The sequence below is a fragment of the Enhydra lutris genome, unplaced genomic scaffold, assembly GCF_002288905.1.
Source record: "Enhydra lutris kenyoni isolate GAN:26980312 unplaced genomic scaffold, ASM228890v2 scaffoldscaffold4, whole genome shotgun sequence".
In the NCBI taxonomy this organism is placed as follows: domain Eukaryota; kingdom Metazoa; phylum Chordata; class Mammalia; order Carnivora; family Mustelidae; genus Enhydra; species Enhydra lutris.
In genome coordinates this window covers 56,071,133-56,093,373 of record NW_019154088.1, presented here as the reverse complement: position 1 = coordinate 56,093,373, position 22,241 = coordinate 56,071,133, and the positions used below count along the sequence as shown (strand labels likewise).

The 22,241-nt window shown below is 35.0% G+C and overlaps 1 protein-coding gene across 1 annotated transcript in view; it reads right to left on the bottom strand.

Annotated features, from left to right (window-relative positions):
* Positions 1-1,719: 1,719 nt before the first annotated feature.
* The window catches only part of LOC111140648 (leucine-rich repeat-containing protein 9), a 104,620-nt gene continuing 84,098 nt past the window's right edge, over positions 1,720-22,241 (bottom strand). The window contains exons 28-32 of the mRNA XM_022492847.1: positions 17,835-17,903; positions 9,256-9,396; positions 6,819-6,963; positions 3,165-3,333; positions 1,720-1,759 (exon numbers count right to left, since the gene is read on the bottom strand). Coding sequence (XP_022348555.1) covers positions 1,720-1,759; positions 3,165-3,333; positions 6,819-6,963; positions 9,256-9,396; positions 17,835-17,903 — 564 coding nt within the window. The remainder of the gene's footprint in view (positions 1,760-3,164; positions 3,334-6,818; positions 6,964-9,255; positions 9,397-17,834; positions 17,904-22,241) is intronic.

The window sequence follows — 22,241 nt, the reverse complement described above, 5'->3', positions numbered from 1 at the left end:
CACACATATATATAAATAGTAAGATATCTCAGAATTTAACAATACGTAGTACATAAGAATCAAATGATAAATCTCAAATATATAACAAATACATAGGAAAAATGGCTGCAAGAAAATATGCTGAATGTTAAGTGGATGCTGAATAGTGACTTAATGTTTTTCCTGCTTTATACTTTTCTAATTCATGAAAATTCCTTTTCTCTAGTGAAAGCCAATTATACTTATTTCTCCCATCCAGTTTATTATTTTAAAAGACAACTGTCATTACAAAAGCAACAGATATTCAGTGTTTAATTTACACAAAATCATCTAAGAAAAAAAGTCGATGATACCAAGTTACTAATAGAGAAGAACAGACACTCATCAGGGCACTGTGAGGAAAGCAGTTGTCAAAACTAAAGGGCAACAAAGACATCTTCTGGACATCTTAAGAACTGCATAGTTGTTTTTTTAAACAAAGGATCTTATTTTCACCTAAGGGTAATAGTTGTTTAAAAACCACACATTAAGAAGTATAAAATCAGTCTGTATTAGGTTTGAAATTTTAAATATTACATGATTACATCACAAGCATATAGCATTTAAAGAAGAAAAGATACAAGTTGTTGCATGCACAGTGGAATTAGTTTCCAAAATACCTTTAAGCCTATTTCCAGATAGATTATAAAATACAAATATTTTAGTAAAACTTTATTTTCATATAAGGAACATCTAAAATAGTATGAAAACTACATGCAGTGTTGAACCAATACTTGGAAAATGGGCTCATGAATCAGAGCCCACTTATATTAAAATATGGTTGGCAAGTTATTCATTAATTTAAAGCACTGTATTTAATAAAACAATGAAATTCAAAACCATGTTTGATTTATTTGTGATCTGTCCTAGGACTATACAGCATAAGATTTTAGAAAAATTATTCCAGTGAAATATAATTAAGGGTTTCAAATTTACACGTGTCCACTCAATTTGAACATGTGTTCTTTTTAGCTTAAAATTGTTTGTAAAATTATATTAATATGGGTACAGTTAACACATTTTATAGTTGAAAGAGTGCTTTTTTACTCTTAGAGCATGAATGCCTGGTTGCACTGACAGTTAGCCACCTTTAGGAAGTGCTGCTGATGCCCATAATTTGCATCGCTAAACAATAGGGCAGATCCGGTTTTAGCCCAATAATAGTCCTAAAAAAGTAATTTATATTTCAATGAACAAAGGTCAACTTGCTTTAGTAATAGTTGTGTTTGATAAGAAATGCATGCTTTAGTTTTAGGTAACTCCAAATAAGTAAATATTCAACAAATAAGATATGCTTATTTACTAGAATTACCTTTTCTTAGTGTCTTCGCATGACAGGCCATTAATTAGATTTTGTAACTAAATGCTTCCAATACCAGGACTAAATATTTGATTCTCTGGACTTTGTTTTATGTCACTTCTGTCTTTTCAAATTATATGATATAATGGTTCATGATTTTTCTAATACAGAAATTCAAATGAATTAAGTAAGATAACCATAATGAAAGTTTAAGAGAGGTGATAGTAAATAAAATTCAACCAGGGTGATAGAGATTATCTTCATATGGAACTGAAGTGCTTCAGTAAAATAAGTAACATGATTGTCTTAGATATTTTTTTCACTGACACTGCCTGCTAGTTTTTGTACAACTGCTAAACAGAAATAGGTTTCTTGGTGTGTATATTCATTTCTCTAGGCAGTTACATTTGATTTGATCTGGGAAAGTGGCTGCCTGGTATTCTGTCAGAAATAAAATATTTATGAGTCAAATAATTATGACTTATTTTCTTAATGGATCTGCTAATTTAAGGTAATTCTGCAGTAAATAATTTCTGTATTTTATATGTATTCAATTTCAAAAAGACAGTACAATAGAGAATGACACTATTCTTGGACATCTAAAAACCAGGTTATCCTGAGGACTTAGCAGGGAAGTCAGCAGGTCTACACTAGATGTGCTGCTGAGGTCATTAAGAGATGAATTGGAGCTTGGCTACAAAGAAGCCAGGAGACAGGTAGGAACTGGAAATCTAGGTGGACAGATGTTGAGCAACAGAGTGGATTCTTTTTTTTTTTTTTTTTAAAGATTTTATTTATTTTTTTGGCAGACAGAGATCACAAGTAGACAGAGAGGCAGGCAGAGAGAGAGAGAGAGAGGAGGAAGCAGGCTCCCTGGTAAGCAGAGAGCCTGATGCGGGGCTACAAAGAAGCCAGGAGACAGGTAGGAACTGGAAATCTAGGTGGACAGATGTTGAGCAACAGAGTGGATTCTTTTTTTTCTTTTTTTTAAAGATTTTATTTATTTTTTTGGCAGACAGAGATCACAAGTAGACAGGGAGGCAGGCAGAGAGAGAGAGAGGAGGAAGCAGGCTCCCTGGTAAGCAGAGAGCCCGATGCGGGGCTCGATCCCAGGACCCTGGGATCATGACCTGAGCCGAAGGCAGAGGCTCCAACCCACTGAGCCACCCAGGCGCCCCTCTTTTTTTTTTTTTTTTTAAAGATTTTATTTATTTGACAGACAGAGATCACAATTAGGCAGAGAGGCAGGCAGAGAGAGAGAAGGAGGAAGCAGGCTCCCTGCTGAGCAGAGAGCCCGATGCGGGGCTCAATGCGGGGCTCGATCCCAGGACTCCGGGATCATGACCTGAGCCGAAGGCAGAGGCTTTAACCCACTGAGCCACCCAGGCGCCCCAACAGAGTGGATTCTTAATGAGAAGTAATAGGTTCTTAGGCACTGAGCTGGCCTCTAGGGCTTGAGTCCAGACCAGAGGAGAGGCTTGAAGAATTTACAAAATTCTTGGTCTTCGCGATTTCAGAATTGAATTTATCTGTTGTTCAAAATATAAGTGAACTGCTTTGCGTATTTAATGAGAAGTGACTTGGGAGAGTGCAATTATGTGTTTATTTCAGTGTTCTCTCATATAAGCATTAGGTGAGAACTATTCTACCTTGACAGCCATTTCTACACAGGACTTTGGGAAAGTTTGGTGAATGTGGAAGAAGCAGCCTTATGCTATCTGACAGTTTTTTCCAGCTCTCAGCAAATAAATAATATTATATAACAATATTTCCCATTTTTATACATGACTAGCAAATTTGGGGATTTTTTTAATGATGAGAAATTATATTAAAACAGTAGTTTTACCTTCCCTCATCTGGGTTGCTCTGGTACATTTGTGCAGTTGGAGACACCATACTCTGATGTGATAAAAGAGATGGAGAGAGATTTATTCCTCTGAGTTGCCGAAAAGCTATTTCTGCATGGATGCTCCGAGGATTATTTGTCAGAATGCCTGCATTCTTGTTTTTTTTGTCTGAAATTAAGAATTGTGAAACAATGAGAAGCACTAAGTAATAAAATGAATTAAGTAATAAATCTTGGTTGCCCGTCAACTGAATGTGTGCTGTACATATTTCATAACATGAATTAAAACATTTTAAATAAAAATATAAAATTGGAATAGATTTCTAGCACTTAATGTTGCTTAAATTTCTCTGAGTGAATCTACTTGATTGTTTCTTAGTAATTTTTAAAAATATAAATAGCTAGAGCTGTGTGCTATAATAAATGTAGAGATAAGATGACCATAATTTTCAGAATAAAAATTGTGGCAACATAGTCCAAAAATAGGAGACAGAGTATAGGACTTTTCAAGAAAACCCTAAAAAATAGTCACACAACAAATTCTGAAGACAGATATCTGAGAAGGACATGATGGAGATGAATCCAAGGTTGAACTACTGCCAAAAAAAAAGAAAAGAGATTGATGACATTCCTGAAGATAAATAATATTGTACTGCTAAGGAGGCTAATAATTTGGGATGTCCAATTGTACTGACAGTTATATCTACTGGACAAAAGCATAAACATTCTCACTGTGACTAAAATCTTAATGCCATATGTATGTAGAAGTATGAAAAATAAGTTAAACAAAAAATAACATCTTAACAAATTAAGTTATTTTGGGTTTCTTTTACCTGAGTTTCCTTTAAAAATAATCACACAGAGCACTCTACTATTTTTAGTAGGTTCTTAGATCATTCTATAATTACCGTGATGTTCAATTTTATTGTCCAACAGTGGCCCCATGCAAAGTGGGATGTTATAAGGAAGGGAAGATGTGAGCCCTCAGAGGAGTAGCTATCTCCAGATTTACCAAAAAGATAACCAGCAAAGATCTGGATTATGGGAATAGGTTTAATCTAAGCCTGAATTAAAATGTGTATGATAGAAGGAATCCTTTCCATACCTTGTCCTTTTAATGTACTCGCTCTATAGAGCTCTACCTCTTGAAACTCTTCTCTAGTTTTAGCTTCATGGTTTATTTGTGGTTTCTTTTTTTTTTTTAAAGATTTTATTTATTTATTTGACAGACAGAGATCACAAGTAGGCAGAGAGGCAGGCAGAGAGAGAGAGAGAGGAGGAAGCAGGCTCCCTGCCAAGCAGAGAGACCGATGTGGGGCTCGATCCCAGGACCCTGGGATCATGACCTGAGCCGAAGGCAGAGGCTTTAACCCACTGAGCCACCCAGGCGCCCCTATTTGTGGTTTCAAGGATAAAGTCTGATCTTCTCTTTGTACCCAAGAATCTGTTGTCACAGATATTTTTAAACCTTTGACTTTCTACTTTTGGCAGGACATAGTAATGAATTGGTTTCATATGCTATGAAATGCATAAAGCCAAACAAAAGCTTTGAAAATAAATAACTCAGGAAATAATTGTGCAAGTATCACAAAGTTCACATGAGCAAATGTTTACTAACAACGTATCAGTGGTTCAGCAAAACCCCAAAATACTAGGGACTCTAAAGTCAGAATGACCACATGAAATTTGAACAAACCTCAAGGATAGCAGCTTTGCTCTTGTAATTTTTGGATGAAGGGTAACTGCTTGTTCAGAATCAATAAATGTCCCCAGGCTTTGATTACAGATATGACTTCACAAATATACTAAGCTACTTCACTTACTAGGGATTCTTACCTATGTATAGCATTTCAAATGGATTGCAGTTATTTGTGACTCTCAGTCATGATGAAGGAGTCTTTAGCTCAAGACAGAGTTGTCTGGTTTGTGGTAGTCGTCTAAGCAGGACCATGACCAATGGACTTTTGTTAATGAGTCCTCCTGAGAACTTGAGCAGTGCCCCCAAATCATGTGCATGTGTCCCCTAGTGGACATTGATTTGGCTTGTGGGCTGTCATTGGATAAAGCCCATCACTGGTTTTTAGTCACATAGATTTTTAAACTTTGAAAAACCTAATGTCTGCATCCCCCTTCCTGAGACCATGCTTTTTCTATCAGGTTACCTGAGTCTTTTCAACTGTATTGGCTGTTTGGGCACATGCTTCTGAGTTTCCATTTCTTGGAGGCAGTCACCATAATTTTATTGAATATAAGTGGTGGTTACTAATGGACTTTTACATTTCTTTCTTTGATTTCTCCCCCTTTTCTTTTTTGCAGAAAGGCCTACTTTGTTAACATTATTCTTGGGACTTTTACCATTTGTAGTCTGATTTTATCTCCATTAAAGTATTTTGTTTTTATTGTTACTTTTTGACTAGGAATTACTTGTATAATTCTAGAACTTCTTTTGGTAACACTTCCTTGTTTTTTATGTCCCTTCTGTTCTCAAGATGAAGAGAACACATAAAGCTACTATCCATGTCAGGATTTCTTCTATTTATATCTTACTACAATAGAATTACTGGCATTTTATTCACAAATATTCATAAGCCTATGCATTATTTGTTGTCTTCCTATAGTTTAATCAACAAGTTATTTTTGACTTGATTTTCTGACATGAACGCTTGTGCACTAATGTGTTACGTGGCCTTTAAACAAATGGAAAAGGACTAAAATTCAATTTAGATTATTTTTGCAGTATTTTTCTCAGGAAGTTTGATTTATTCTAAAATTAAATCCAGACTTTTTCTACTGTGCTATTACATGAAAAGGGAAAAGTGAGTATTTTGAATTTTCAGTTTTCATTTTCAAAAATTATTTACCAAAACGAATGGAGAAAAACATTTAAAAGCATATTTCATATCTATGGATTTTACATTTTAAAGTAGTAGTTATATATTGTAAGGTTATTTTAAATTACCCTCAGTCCCCCCTCCATGCGTATTTTAGATTACTTTCTTACAAGCTTTTTTCTCATATCATAGATTAGGCAGAGGGGGTGAGAAAGTTACTTGGTATCACACATTAGCTACACAAACATAATGTGATTTGGTTTTCCATTGTTAACCCCAAACCATGAGATTTGGTACACTTATGTTTTTCTTTAGTGATAGTATATGGTTAGAAAATTAACATTTTTATTTCAGTAAATTTTAGAATACCAAAATCTTTTCTGAGCCACCAAGTGGCTAGGTTGTGAAAGTTTTGTGATGACTTGCAGCTGGAATACATGATACATTTTAATCCATTAAAAACTACTGGGAATGTATCAGCCAGAGTAGCAAGTAATTTTTGTTTTATAAATCAGAGTATCTGTCACCTTGCGGTATTACCGATGCTGTTGTAAATTGAATTTAAAGTGGTATTTAAAAAAAACACACCTCCTGTTAAACAACTTTTATCTGTTTGTATCTCTTACTATAGATTATGTACAAGTAACATCTAAATAAAATTATACTTTTAACTCTAAAAAAATTGAACAAACATGCATTATAGGAAATGTAAATTTAAAAATACAATTTTAAGTAATATTAGAAGTCAGAGTGAGATTTCGGTTTCAATTGACGTGTTTTGTTTGTTTGCTTTTACATTTACTTTGAAACTCTGTCAAAATACCTTCAACTTCAGGAGTTAAAGTGAAGTCGGATCCCAGGTAATGGCTAAATGCACCAGGCAGAATTACATTTGTTATCTTTATGGGAGGAGCTTTCACTTGGCCAAATGATCCACCATCCATTGGAGAATTGGTAACAGGAATACACTACATAATAAAAGAAAAACAGTTAAGAACACCTCACCTCCAAAACTCAGATCAACAGATTTAGTTCTTAACATAAGCTCCATTTGATAGTCTAAAATTCTTTAGGTCAGGAGTTATGTCTAACCTCTAAAAGTCTTTTGAACCCTTAACCTCCCTCAGAAACTTTTGTTTTGTCTTTTCAGACTGCATTGTACTCATCAATAGTGTGATGGCACTTCTCCCTTCCAAAGGATCTTAACAAGGTAAGTGCGGAAAATGAGAATTAAGCTTTTCCCCCTTTGTTTCTTTTTTACTGAGCGGGAGTTTCTAGAGTCATACCTTCCACATCTTTATATTCCTCACATTACCTCATCAAGTGTCTTGCAGTTAATTAGTTTTTCAAAAACAAACAACTAAATAAATGGGGACTAAGGAAAGCATCTTATAATAATCACTTTTAATGAATGTGCTAACTCTCTAAATAGTGTTTACATTTTAAGTTAGTTGAGGATTAAGAGGCTTTTAAAAGAATTTCAGGAGTCCGCAAACTGGAGAGAAGTATTTTAGGTTGGAGACTCTTGGTTTCCCTAGAAGTTTATGCTTGCTGTCTTCATTAAGACTGATCTTGTTTATACTTTTAAAAATATGAATATACCGAACTTGGAATATATTCAACTTATTTAGAGATAAAGGCTTTTGCCATTTGTGTAAAATAATCGATTTCCCTGTTTCAGTGAGTGTTACCAAGAATGCAGCTTTGTAATGAGCACTAAAGTATCAAGCCTTTTACTAAAGCTGGTCAGTCCCAAATTCCCTAATTCCTTTGTAGGAATTTCTTCCCGTTATAATCTAGAATGTTGTCCAATTTTCTTCTGAAACCAAAGCACCAAAATGTTCTGGTTTAAAGGACAATTTTAGAGTTCATTTATTCCCTCTTTATAAATTAGACTGAACTGATAAACTTGGAAAGGTTTCTGTTTTTGTGTCTCCTGAATAGCTAAAAGAAATAATGGCTCAGTTTTGTTCTAGCCATGCTTATTTTCATTATTATCGAATCTTAAAATAGATTTCTCTAAAATATAGACTTCAAAATCCCCTTTATTTTATTAACCCTGTACAGATGAATTAAAAAATAATTTTTAATAAAATGCTTACAAATAGAGTAAGTAGAAAAATAATTAAGTTCTTATATAAGGCACTGATTCAAAAGGCAAGAATATGTGTCTAGATTCACTCAAGACACATTATCATATCATAGTATAGTAATGGGAAAAATCCAAATTTACTATATGAAAAATAGAAAAGACTAGCCAAGAAGCAAACCCTTTAGTGAAATATTCATCAGCTAAAATTTGAATATATGTAGTATCAAATGTCCAGTGTGCTCTGGGAGTCAAGTTTGTTTTACAGAAGGGATGGAGAGTGTTATGTATCCATTGAGTTAGGTGAAAGCATCTACAGTAGTAGTCTCACCTCTTTTCTCTTCAGTATGCATTTTAAAAGTAATCTTTGTTCACTGACTGATGTCCTTGCTCTCTGGCTTTCACTTACATTAGAGGTTCACTTACCTTCTTACTGCCCTACCCCAGTTTAGGTCTTCATAATCTCCCTCTTGGGTTATTCTAAAAGCCTCTTAACTGGTTCCCCTGCTTCCAGCCTCTTCTTTCTCAAACCTTGCAAAGGCACAGCTCTAATAAGGTTACTTCTTTGTTCACAAAACCATAGCTTTTCTGTGTTTAGTCTTTGTGGAGGATGGCCATGAAGAATCCTTGTGGTCAAGGACAGAATTTCCTAATGATACGCTTTTGCGGCTTCTGTCTCTAATCTCTTTCATGTCATGGTCAGATAACTTTTTAGAGTTTGTAGGTAAGAGGCACAATTTTTCTGGCCAATAAGGAAAGAAGCTCACATCTCCGTTGTTAGATTAACCACATGGTCTGGAGAGTTGAGGTCAGAATTCCTTCCTTCCCTTCCTAGCTGCTAAACTGAAAGATTTAGTTTCGGTTTATAGAAGTGGTATGTTACAGATTCTTACCCTCTAGCATTATTTCTGATATTCAGCAAGAGGCACACGGATTTTAAATAATTTTCTTAATGTCAAATTACATTATTGGAAAAAAGGAGCTTCCCTGGAATTTATGTGTGTAGATGTGCTCTATTCACCAGATCAAGGTGCTTTTGATAGTAATCACTAGAATAGATACTAAAATAATCTACAAAAACATCATAGCCCAGATTTACCCGGTAAATTGGTTTTAATTTACTAATAATTGTGTATTTTAAAAGGAAAAGTATAAATAATAGAAGTATTACCGAAGTTTTCTTTGCTTGGAGTTCAGAGAAGTGAAATTCAGCTTTAGCTCTATCATCTGAATTCACAGGAATTCCATCTAACATCTGTAAGTTAGGCAGCCGAAATATGAGCACGTGGCGATGTAATGTTTTTCTGCAAATCTGAATAAAGTTACACATAACAACTTATTACTTTAAGAAAATATTTATTTCAAAGATTCACTTTTATGGAGAAGGAAATTTAACACAGGTAGTAAAAATGACAGATAATAGCTAATTCGTTATAATAGTACAAATATGAGCTCCCTTTTTGAAAGTTTTCTCAATTCCCTATTATACTAAATGAAGATTTAAACTTTTTAAATTTAGTTTTTGGTTTCTTCTTATTATTATTTTTAATTTAAATTCAATTAGCCAACATATAGTATATCATTAATTACAGAGGTAGAGTTCATTAATTCATCAGATGTATATACACCCAGTGCTCATCATATCACGTGACTTCCTTAATACCCATCACCTAGTTACCCCAACCCCTCCCTCCTCCCCTCCAGCAACCCTCAGTTTCTTTTCCATAGTTACGAGTCTCTCATGGTTTGTCTCCCTCGCTGATTTCTTCCCATTCAGTTTTCCCTCCCTTCCCCTATGGTCCTCTGCACTGTTTCTTATATTCCTCATATGAGTGAAACCATAAGATAATTGATTCTCTCTGATAGACTTATCTCACTTACCGTAATACCCTCCAGTTCCATCCATGTTGATGTAAATGGTAAGATTTGTATCCTTGCTGATGTATGAGTAATATTCCATTGTGTACATATACACACAGAATATATACATACACACACATACATACATAAACACACACACAAACACACACATTGCCTCTTCTTTATCCATTCATCTTTATCCATCTATCAGAACATCTCAGCTCTTTCCACCCTTTGGCTATTGTGGACATTGCTCTTATAAACATTGGGGTGCAGGTGCCCCTTCAGATCACTACATTGTATCTTTGGGGTAAATATCCAGTAGTACAATTGCCAGGTCAGGGTAGCTCTATTTTTAACGTCTTGAGAAACTTTCATATTATTTTCCAGAATGACTGTACCAGTTTGCATTCCCACCAACAGTGTAAAAGGGTTCCTCCTTCTCCACATCCTTGCCAATGTTTGTTGTTTCCTGTCTTATTAATTTTAGCCATTCTGACTGGTGTGAGGTGATATTGTGGTTTTGATTTGTATTTCCCTGATGCCAAGTGATGTGGAGCATTTTTTCATGTGTCTGCTGGGCATTTGTATGTCTTCTTTGAAGAAATGTCTATTCATGTTTTCTGCCCATTTTTTGACTGGATTCTTTGTTTTTTGGGGGGTGTTGAGTTGGATAAGTTCTTTATAGCCTTTGGATACTAGTCCCTTATCTGATATGTCATTTGTAAGTGTCTTTTCCAATTCTGTAGGTAAAAAGCAGCGGCTTTTTATCTTGATGAAGTCCCAATAGTTCATTTTTGCTTTTGTTTCCCTTGCCTTTGGGGACATGTCTAGCAAGGATTTGGTGTGGCTGAGATCACAGAGGTTGCTGCCTGTGTTCTCCTCTAGGATTTTGATGGATTCCTATTTCACATTTAGGTCTTTCATCCATTTTGAGTTTATCTTTGTGTATGATGTAAGAAATTGGTCCAGTTTCATTCTTCTGCACATGGCTGTCCTATTTTCCCAGAGCCATTTGTTGAAGAGACTGTCCTTTTTCCATTGGATATTCTTTCCTGCTTTATCAAAGATTAGTTGACCATAGAAATGAGGGTCCATTTCTGGGTTCTCTATTGTGTTTCACTGATATGTGTCTGTTTTTGTGCCAGTACCATACTGTCTTGATAATTACAGCTTTGCAATAGAGCTTAAAGTCTACCATTGTGATGCCACCAGGTTTGGTTTTCTTTTTTCAACATTCCTCTGGCTATTCAGGGTCTTTTCTGTTCCGTACAAATTTTAGGATTCTTTGTTCCAGCTCTGTGAAAAATGTTGATGGTATTTTGATAGGGATTGCTTTGAATGTGTAGATTTCTCTTGGTGGCATAGACATTTTAACAGTGTTTATTCTTCTAATCCATGAGCATGGAGTTTTCCTCAATTTCTTTCATAAGTGTTCTGTAGTTTTTAGAGTACAGATCCTTTACCTCTTTGGTTAGGTTTATTCCTAGGTGTCTTATGGTTTTTGGTACAATAGTAAATGGGATAAATTCCTTAATTGCTCTTTCTTCTATCTCATTGTTAGTGTATAGAAATGTAACTGATTTCTGTGCATTGATTTTATATCCTGCCACTTTGCTGAATTCCTGTGTGAGGTCTAGTAAATTTTGGTGTGGAATCTTTTGGGTTTTCCACATAAAGTATCATGTCATCTGTGAAGAGGGAGAGATTGACTTCTTTGCTAATTTGAGAGCCTTTTATTTCTTTTTGTTGTCTGATTGCTGAAGCTAGGCTTCTAGTACTATGTTGAACAATAGTGGTGAGAGTAGGCATGCCTGTTGTGTTCCTGACCTTAGGGAAAAGCTCTCAGTTTCTCCCCATTGAGAATGATATTTGCTGTGGGATTTTTTTGTAGATGGTTTTTTGATTTGAGGTATGTTCACTTTACCCCTACACTGTGAAGAGTTTTAATCAAGAAAGGATGCTGTATTTTGTCAAATGCTTTTTCTACATCAATGGAGAGGATCGTATAGTTCTTGTCCTTTCTTTTATGAATGTGCTGTATCACATTGATTGATTTGTGAATGTTGAACCCCCCTGCAGCACAGGAATAAATCCCACTTGGTTGTGGTGAATAGTTCTTTTAATATACTACGGATCCTATTTGTAGTATCTTTGTGAGAATTTGGGCATCCATCCTCATCATGGATATTGGTCTGTAATTCTCCTTTTTGGTGGGTTTTGTCTGGTTTGGGGATCAAAGTAATGCTGGCTTCATAGAACAAGTTTGGAAGTTTTCCTTTCATTTCATTTCTTCTTCTTTTTTTTTTTTTTAAACAGCTTCAGAAGAATAGGGATTAATTCTTTAAATGTTTGGTATATTTCCCTGGGAAGCCATCTGGCCCTGGACTCTTGTTTGTTGGGAGATTTTTGATGACTGCTTCAATTTCCTTGTTGGTTATGGGTCTGTTCAGGTTTTCTATTTCTTCCTGTTCCAGTTTTATACATCTCTAGGAATGCATCCATTATCTTCCAGATTACCTAATTTGTTGGTATATAGTAGCTCATAATATGTTCTTATAATTGTTTGTATTTCTTTGGTGTTGGGTGTGATCTCTCTTCTTTCATTCATGATTTTATTAATTTGGGTCCTTGTCCTTTTTGAAAGTCTGGATAGGGGTTTATTGATCTTATTAATTCTTTCAAAGAATCAGGTTCTAGTTTCATTTATCTGTTCTACCATTCTTTGGGTTTCTATTTCATTGATTTCTGTTCTAATCTTTATTATTTCTCATCTCCTGCTTGGTTTAGAGTTTATTTGCTGTTCTTTCTCCAGCTACTTTAGGTATATGGTCAGGTTGCATATTTGAGACTTTTCTCACTTCTTGAGAAAGTCTTGTATTGCTATGTACTTCCCTCTTAGGACCACCTTTGCTGCATCCCAAAGGTTTTGAACAGTTGGGTTTTCATTTTCATTTGTTTCCATGACCTTTACAAATTCTTCTTAATTTCCTGGTTGACCCATTCATTATTTAGTAGGATGCCCTTTAACCTCTTAAGTATTTGAGTTCCTTCCAAATTTCCTCTTGTGATTGAGTTCTAGTTTCAAAGCAGTATAGTCCAAAAATATGCAGGGAATGATCCCAATCTTTTGGTATTGGTTGAGACTTGATTCGTGACCCAGTATGTGATCTATTCTAGAGAATGTTCCATGTGCATTTGAGAAGATGGTGTATTCTGTTGCTCTAGGATGAAATGGTCTATATATATCTGTGAAGTCCATCTGGTCCAGTGTGTCATTCAAAACCATTGTTTCCTTATTGATTTTCTGCTTTGATGATCCGTCCATTAATGTAAGTGGGGTATTAAATTCCGCTACTATTATTTTGTTATTATCAGTTAGTTCCTTTATATTTGTTTTTAGTTGTTTTATGTACTTGGGTCTTCCTATGTTGGGAGCATAAATATTTACAATTGTTATATCTTCTTGTTGGATTGTCCCCTTTATTATTACATAGTACCCTTCTTTGTCTCTTAAAATGTCTATAGTACCCAAATCAATATATACATTTAATACAATCCCTATAAAAATACCAAGAACATTTTTCACAGAGATAGAACAAACAATCCTAAAATTTGTGTGGAACTATGAAAGACCCTGAATAGCCAAACCAATCTTGAAAAAGAAAAGCAAAGCTGGAGGCATCACAATTCTGGACTTTAAGTTATATTACAAAGCTATAGTCATCAAAACAGTGTAGTATTGGCACAAAAAAAGACACATAGGTCAGTGGAACAGAAAAGAAAACCCAGAAATGAACCCACAATTATATGGTCAATTAATCTTCAATAAAGTGGGAGAGAATACCCAATGGGAAAAACACAGTCTCTTCAACAAATGTTGTTGGGAAAACTGGATAGCTACATGCAATAGAATGAAAACCACTTTCTTACACAATACACAAAAATAAATTCAAAATGGATTAAAGACCTAAACATGAAAGGTGAAACGATAAAGATCCTGGAAGAGAATACAGGGCATTAATTTCTTTGACATCAGCCATAGCAACTTCTTTCTAGGTAGGTTTCCTGAGGTGAGGAAAAGAAAAGCAAAAATAAACTATTGGGACCCCATTAAAATGAAAACCTTCTGCACAGCCAAAGGAAACAACCAACAAAACTAAAAGATAATCTACTGGATGGGAGAAGATATTTGCAAATGATTTATCTGATAAAGGATTAGTATCCAAAATTTATAAGGAATTTATAAAACTCAACACCCCAAAAATGAATAATCTAATTAAAAGAGGGCAAAAGAAACAAATAGACATTTTTCCAAAGAAGACGTATAGACAGCCAACAGACACATGAAAATATGCTCAAAATGACTTATTATCAGGGAAATGCAAATCAAAACCATACCAAGATATCACCTCACACCTGTCAGAATGGTTAAAATCAACAACACAAGAAACAACAAGTGTTGGCGAGGATGGGGAGAAAAGGGAATCCTCTTCCACTGTGGGTGGGAATGCAAACTGGTGAAGCTACTCTAGAAAACAGTGGTATGGAGGGTCCTCAAAAAGTTAAAAATAGAACTACCCTATGATCCAGCAATCATACTATGAGGTATTTACCTAAAGAATACAAAAGCAGTAATTCAAAGGCATACATGCACCCTAATGTTTATAGCAGGATTATGTACAATTGTCAAATTATGGAAACAGCCCAAGCGTCCACTGATTGATGAATGGACAAAGAGGATGTGTGTGTATGTATATATACATATTTACATATTCATATATATACACAATGGAGTATTAGTCGTAAAAAAGAAAGAAATCTTGCCATTTGCAAAGACATGGATGGAGCTAGACAGATTCATGCAAAGCAAAATATGTCAGTCAAAGAAAGACAAATACCATATGATTTTACTCATATGTGGAATTTAAGAAACAAAACAAATAAGGAAGGAAAAAACAAGGGAGAGAGAGAAGTAAAGCAAGAAACAGGTTCTTAACTATAGAGAACAAACTGATGGTTATTACCAGAAGGGAAGCGGGTGGGGGGATTGGTTAAATAGGCAATGGGGATGAAGGAGTACACTTGTTATATAATGAGTACCAGGTGATGCATGGAAATGTTGAATCACTATATTGTACACCTGAAACTACAATTATACTGTATGTTAGTGAACTGGAATTTAAATAAAAGCTTAAATAAATAAAAGCTAAACCAAAGAATCAGTATTATGCTAAAAATAGTTGAATAAATAATGTTAAAAATGTCAAAAAAGTAAATTCCAAGGAACTAAAAGAAGGAAATAATAAAGGGGGGGAATTATTGAAAAAGAAACCAAATAAACTAACCACTTGATAAAAAAACAAAATATGGTTCTTTGAAGAGATTAATACAGTAGACAAACCTTTAGCAAGACTTATCAAACATAAAAGGGAAAAGCAAAAATCAAAAAATTTAGGTATAAAAAAGATGAAAAAGGGCATCTGGGTGGCTCAGTGGGTTAAGCCTCTGCCTTCAGTTCAGGTCATGATCTCAGGGTCCTGGGATCCAGCCCCGCATCGGGCTCTCTGCTCAGCAGCGAGCCTGCTTTCTCCCCACTCTCTGCCTGCCTCTCTGCCTACTTGTGATCTCTCTGTCAAATAGATAAGTAAAATCTTTAAAAAAAAAGATGAAAATTACACAAATACAGTGGAGATTTAAAAAAAATTCATGAGCGTTATTATGATAGTAATACACACATATAAATAAATATGTATTTATGTACAGATAGTATACATATAAATTTTAAATTTATATAAAAATCTATATAAAAAAGGACAAATTTATAGAAAAATATAACTTCTCAATATTGACTTTTGGAGAAATAGAAAACATGATTAGATTTATAGCCATTAAATAATCTGAATAAGTAGTTTAAAATCTAATTTCAAAAAATATTGATCCCAGATTGTTTTAGAGATAAGGTCTAATTATCCAGGTGCCTGAGTGCCTCAGTGGCATCTGCCTCCCACTCAGGTCATGATCCCAGGGTCCTGGGATCAAGTCCTGCATTGGGCTCTCTGCTCAGTGGGGTTTTCTGCTTCTCCCTCTCCCTTCTACTTGTGCATGCTCTCTCTCTCTCAAATAAATTTAAAAAAAAAATCTTTTAAAAAATGATCTAATTATCCTTCAAGGAACACATGAGTTTTTTCCTATATAAGCTAATTCATAGACTCGCAAGAGAGAGCTCCCAATTAATTTTATGAGGCAAGAACAGCCTTGATGAACTTAAAAGAATAGCATAAGAAGACAATTACAGGATAATTTTACTTATTTCCATAAATACAGATATACTATATGAAACCTTAGCAAATTGAATTCAGCAAAGTATAAAACATGACTACATAGTATTCAGTTTAGGATTAATGATGGTTTAACACTAAAGCAGGTTAAAGAGAAAACTATATTGCCAATTAGTCAAAATCCTATGACTGATACCCACTTCATGATAAAAACAGGTAGTAAACTGAATTAGAAAGGAACTACTTTAAAATGTTGAAGGTTATCTAGACATAACCTACAGCAAACTCATATTTAATAGTGACAATTTCAAAGTGTTTTTTGAAGTCTGTTACCTACTATCAGTGCTTCTATTCAACACTTTAGTAAAGGTCTTAGTCAACACACTAAGAGAATTAAAGGAAATAAAAAACACAAGGATTGGAAAGAAATGAGTCATTATTGCAGATAATATGATAGTCTACAGAGAAAATCCAACAAAATTTACAGTCCATTAGAACTAAAAAGAGAGTTCAGCAAAGTTCCGGGAGAAAGAGTAATATGCAAAAATCAGAATTCCGATACTTCAGCAACAAACAATTAGAAACATGTAAACAAATGTTGTTCAAAATAGCTATTAAAACAATGGAATAAATCAAATCAAAGATTATTAAGAAAAATCTATAAATTTTATTGGAGAACACAGATTAAATGTAGTGATGGATATTCATGCTTATGAAGGGGAAACCTCAATACTACATATATTAGGGAGACTGCTTATTGTTATGTCCTGGTTTGAATAGCTCTCTCTGATGTGACACTACTGGCTCTCTCAGCCCCTCTACTCCTCTACTAGGAGCAGAGTGACTTAACTGATAAACTGGTAAAGATTAAACTGAGCATATTTAATTCCTGTCTTGGGAAGGAACGTATTGCTACAGAATGCCCCTTCTTCCTTCTGCAGAAGCTCTCCTCCTCTGTGGAAAGAATTCAGTTAAGTATTTCCTGTTACTGGGTGATCATGATTGCTATTTCTGGGATCCATTAGCAGGCCTCTTTGGCTTTCTCATGAAGCTAAGCAAAATATTTTCTCCTCTCCATCTGCCAATGTTATATCTGTCAATTTGTTCAGATGTTAGGTGAGTCAAGGTGCTGCTTATTTGATCCTCCAAAACCTCTAACAGGAAAAATAGCAGGTTTCTCCCAAAATTAATTTATATATTCCATGCAATTCCAAATAAAATGTGGAATTTTATGTGACAGCAAGACTGTCACATAACTTCAAAAGCTATTTCCTAAAACTCACAGTAGTTGTAAAGGGCCAAGAACAGCTGAGACAGTGAAGAGAGAAAAGAGGAGGAGGAAGGGAAGGAAAATTAGAGGTGCTTTCTCTACCAGACACCAAAACTTAATATATTGGTACAGGGATTGACATAGTCCAATGAATACAATGTAGAACGCTGAAACAGATCCTCTTATGTATTTTCACCAGTTGAAAGAGGACAGTAATCAATAAATTGTGCTTGGATAACTGTCTACACATATGGAAATGTATAAATCCCCACATATAAAAATAGATTATATACAACTATAACTAAATTAACTGATTAATTATAAAAGTAACATACTCACTGGATTGCCATAAACTGTAAGCTCTCTGAGAGAAGAGATACCATCAAGTTTTTCCAGTTCTGCCATATCCTATTCAAAAGTTAATCAATAAATTACTATTTGGGTAGATCTAATATTTTTAAATATACACTGTTTTGAAGTAGTCATATGTAAGTTCTGGATTACAGCTAGCTCATGATTGAATTCTCCAAAGTGAGCTTGAGTGACAAATTCTGTATTTTTGATTAAGGACAAATCTATGTACTATTAATTCCAAATGCATGATTGGTAAAGATGATATTCTAACAGGGAAAACAGGCCATATAGCAGCACTTGCAAGAAAAGACTAAATTTCTTCTCTGAAAAGTTATGGTCTAGGGCTAAGATTTTATTTGGTTAATTCTCTAGAGGATTGACCCAGAAGTATGAAAAAAGATGATAAATCCAGTCTAAATAATTTTACTTTTATTTATTTATTTGAGAGAGAGACACACAGCAAGAGAGGGAACACAAGCAGGGGGAGTGGGAGAGGGAGAAGCAGACTTCCCGCTGAGCAGGGAGCCCAATGTGGGCCCAGGTCCCTGGGATCACGACCTGAGCCCAAGGCAGATGCTTAACGACTGAGCCACCCATGCACTCCCAGTCTAAATAATTTTAAACACAACCTTAACCATAAAGGAATATGTAATATTGAGTGGACTACACATCCTGATATATTTTCTGGTAGTATATATAGTTGAAAAACTATTTTTCTAGTTGGAAAACTTGTCTTCACTACTGGGTAGTTATTTATTATTACCTATTTAACATGAATGAAAGTTTGCAAATACATTTTAATTTTTGTAAAATTATTTTAAAAAATGCTATTTCTGACAAAATTTAGGTGACAAGCCCAACTTTAGTTTGCTGCTAGTTCATAGTGATAAAATAAAGTTATTGATATGCTCCTATTCTTATTTGGAATGACAAATAGATATAGCCAGTTCAGCTAGCAACTATAAAAAAAACTTAGACCTATTTGAGACCATTTGGAAGTGGAATTTGATTAAAATGGCTGATCTTTACAATTTTGATCATAGAGGTGTCATAATGGAGGACTTTAGAAAAGTTCTGATAGTCAATTATCTGTCTTATCTTTATGCATTTGACCCACAGGTGGTTCCTGTCTGTGGAATCAAAGCCTGATTAGAAAGTATAAAAGTGTGAAAAGTGTTTTCTCAATTATTTCCTCAAATTAAACAGAGTTTGGCAGTGTTCACTAGTGAAGTATTTCTAATTAAAATGTTTGTTTCTCATGGGAGATGTTAATATGAGAAACAGTGTTAAATTTGTAAAGCATAATGCTGGTATAAAGAGACATAAAAAAATGAGTATGTTTATAATTGGGGAAGAGGGCTGATGACTTCCCATTTTTAATATAAGATTTTTTTTTTTCACAATGTAGTGTTGGACTTACTCTGTACCGGCTAAATATGGCAAATTTTCAGGAATTTTGTGAGATGGTGTTTTAACTTGAAATTGGCTATGGTGGAAGAAATTACACCATGGAAATTGGCAAATGCTATTTATTAGGACTTTTTTTCCCTGCAGAGCAAGCCATTAAACATTAACCAACACACCAATAGTTGTTACCTTTCGAGTCCATTTTCAGGATAAGCACTTATGGCAATCATGGTAATAATTAGGCTTAGATTGGGGCCTTTCATTTAGGGCAAGAAATTGCAATGGAGTATTTCCTGGAGTCCTTTCCAGCCTCAGGTGATTACTGAGCTGTTTGAAAGTAGACACAGTTGTTTGATGCCAGATAGGGGAATCATTTAGACACAGGAATCATATAGGACTGTGAAGTTGAATTAAATAACTCACCTTTCAGTTGTGTTTCTGGGATTCTATCTGCAAAGGCAGGACTATAGGCAACAATTTTCCAAATCTACATTATGGGTCATGGTGGCTAAGTAAAGAGCTTCACGCTGGAATCTGTTATCAAGGATATGCATTTATGAAAGATTTTAAAATAGGTTAATGCAGGGCTGCATATATCTTCATTTGAAGTATTGTCTTCCTAATTTTTCTGTGCCTTTCCCCTCCTATTCTAGAGGTCTTTATCAACCCAAGTGTTATAATCTGATTGCCCATTTGTGGAAATTAATGCTGGTGTCAGCCTACCCATGTTGGTATGAATCAAGAGAAAAAAAAACTCTTCCAAAAAGAAAATCTGAATAGAGAGTTAAGAATTTTGAAGAACATATTATTTTCAGTAAAATTAAACAGAATCTCCAATTCAACTTCTTACTCCTCTCAGTTAATGTTTTCCAGTTAAATGTATGGTTATATTAAGGTACTATAATATTGTTAGAATAAGTTTGATGGTATAATGATCAATCTAAATTCAAGGAAAAATACTATTTCAAGGATAAAAATAAACCATGGAGGGGTGATCATTAAGCAATCAATACCCCTTCATTCCATGATGTATGTATAATTTCCCATGATTTATCATATAGGTTGTCTATTAACTGTATTAAATTTTTATAAAAAATAACCTCAACTAGGCATTATCCTGCTTAAGTTACTGGGAAGTAAGTTGTTATAACAGTGAATCTGCCATTCCTTCTCTTCCTTTAGTGGATTAGAAGGGTAGGGAGGTGGGGCAAGGACACTCGGGAAGAGGAAGTTACCTGGTCTAATCTCTTTGTAATTATGATGGCAAATAGCTGTGCTGTCAAATAGACCAATGATACTCATTGGGGAAAAGGTCCTTAATATATGAATTATTTTTAGCAGGATCTCCCTGGTTAAGGAGTGCTTATAGTAAATAAACCTACAACTACAGAATTATCAGACATGGCTCCCTATAAAATATCACATAACCTCAAGTATAAAATGGGAGGCATTTCATAAGTGAAACACTTCCTTGTTATATGAGATCAATCACACAAAATCTCACTTGGAGATCTTATATTTTAATCTAAGCTAGAGAGTATATAGAAAGAAAGGACCTGAGAAGCCACAGGAATGTCCCAGACCCTGTGTATCCTTGAAATTCTAGTAAAACTTGATACTGGGTAAGATCTCCTATGCATGTTAAATCTGATATGACAATCTTTTGTGTCAGCTTAGTTTTTATCACTGGAAAGATTTTCCATAGGATTACAGTTTTCCCAGTTTAGATCTCCTCTGTGATAAAGTTTTGTAAGAATCATTGCCAGTTTGGAAGGCTTTACTCAGATGAAAGTTGTTTGAATCTTGATAAATTAGTTGTATGCTATTTTTCTCTGTAGGTCTATTTCCTAGTTGCTGTGTAGGACAGTGCTCATGATCTCCTTCTAGCCTTGAACAGGCTTTTATATCACTCCAGAAGGGGCTTCCTGAACTCTAGCAAGTAGAGCCACAAATATTGATTGCATAATCAATTTTGATTGCATAGTTATATAATCAATATTGATTGCATAGTTATATTCTGATACAAATGTGGACAAGATATAATTGGTTCCTGCTCTGGGGTGGAAGTCCACATTTCATTTTGTCTTTGAGATTGTCTTAGAGGTGTGGGGAGAAGTAGTGAAATTGGTAAGAGGAGGGCTAATAAATCATCATCAAAACGCTGAGAGAAGTGTTAGGGCTGTGTAAGGTTATATATACCTTCAATCCTCTTATCTGCAGACTATGTCAGGAGAGAGTTTGGGCAGCCCAGTTGGGACAGTGCCTAAAGGAAATAGGTTGAATTCTGAGCAGGTAAAACTAAAGTAAGGGAAGCCCTGAGTGGGTAGAGTTGGAATATTAAAGCCAAGTCAAGGTCCATTATCAAGAACTGATTCAGGGGGGCCTGGGTGGCTCAGTGGGTTAAGCCTCTGCCTTAGGCTCAGGTCATGATCTCAGGGTCCTGGGATTGAGCCCTGCATCGAGCTCTCTGTTTGGTAGGGAGCCTGCTTCCCCCTCTCTCTCTACCTGCCAGTATGCCTACTTGTGATCTCTCACTCTCTGTCAAATAAATAAATAAAATCTTAAAAAAAAAAAAAAACCGATTCAAATGTCAGGCAGACCAAGGACAAATGCCAAGTTTAAAGAGCCAGAGGAGGGGCGCCTGGGTGGCTCAGTGGGTTAAACCTCTGCTTTCAGCTCAGGTCATGATCTCAGGGTCCTGGAATCCAGCCCCACATCGGGCTCTCTGCTCAGCAAGGAGCCTGCTTCCTCCTCTCTCTCTTTTCCTGCCTCTCTGCCTGCTTGTGATCTCTGTCAAATAAATAAATAAATCTTTAAAAAATAAACTTAAAAAAAAAAAAGAGCCAGAGGAAATCTGGGAATGAGATACAGAAACATCTTGGGCATAAACCATGAGTTCTGGTACACTGGAAAGAAATTTTAAAAAATTAAAAAATTAAAAAAAAAAAAAAAGAAAGAAATATCTTGGGGTGAGAGCAGTCCGGA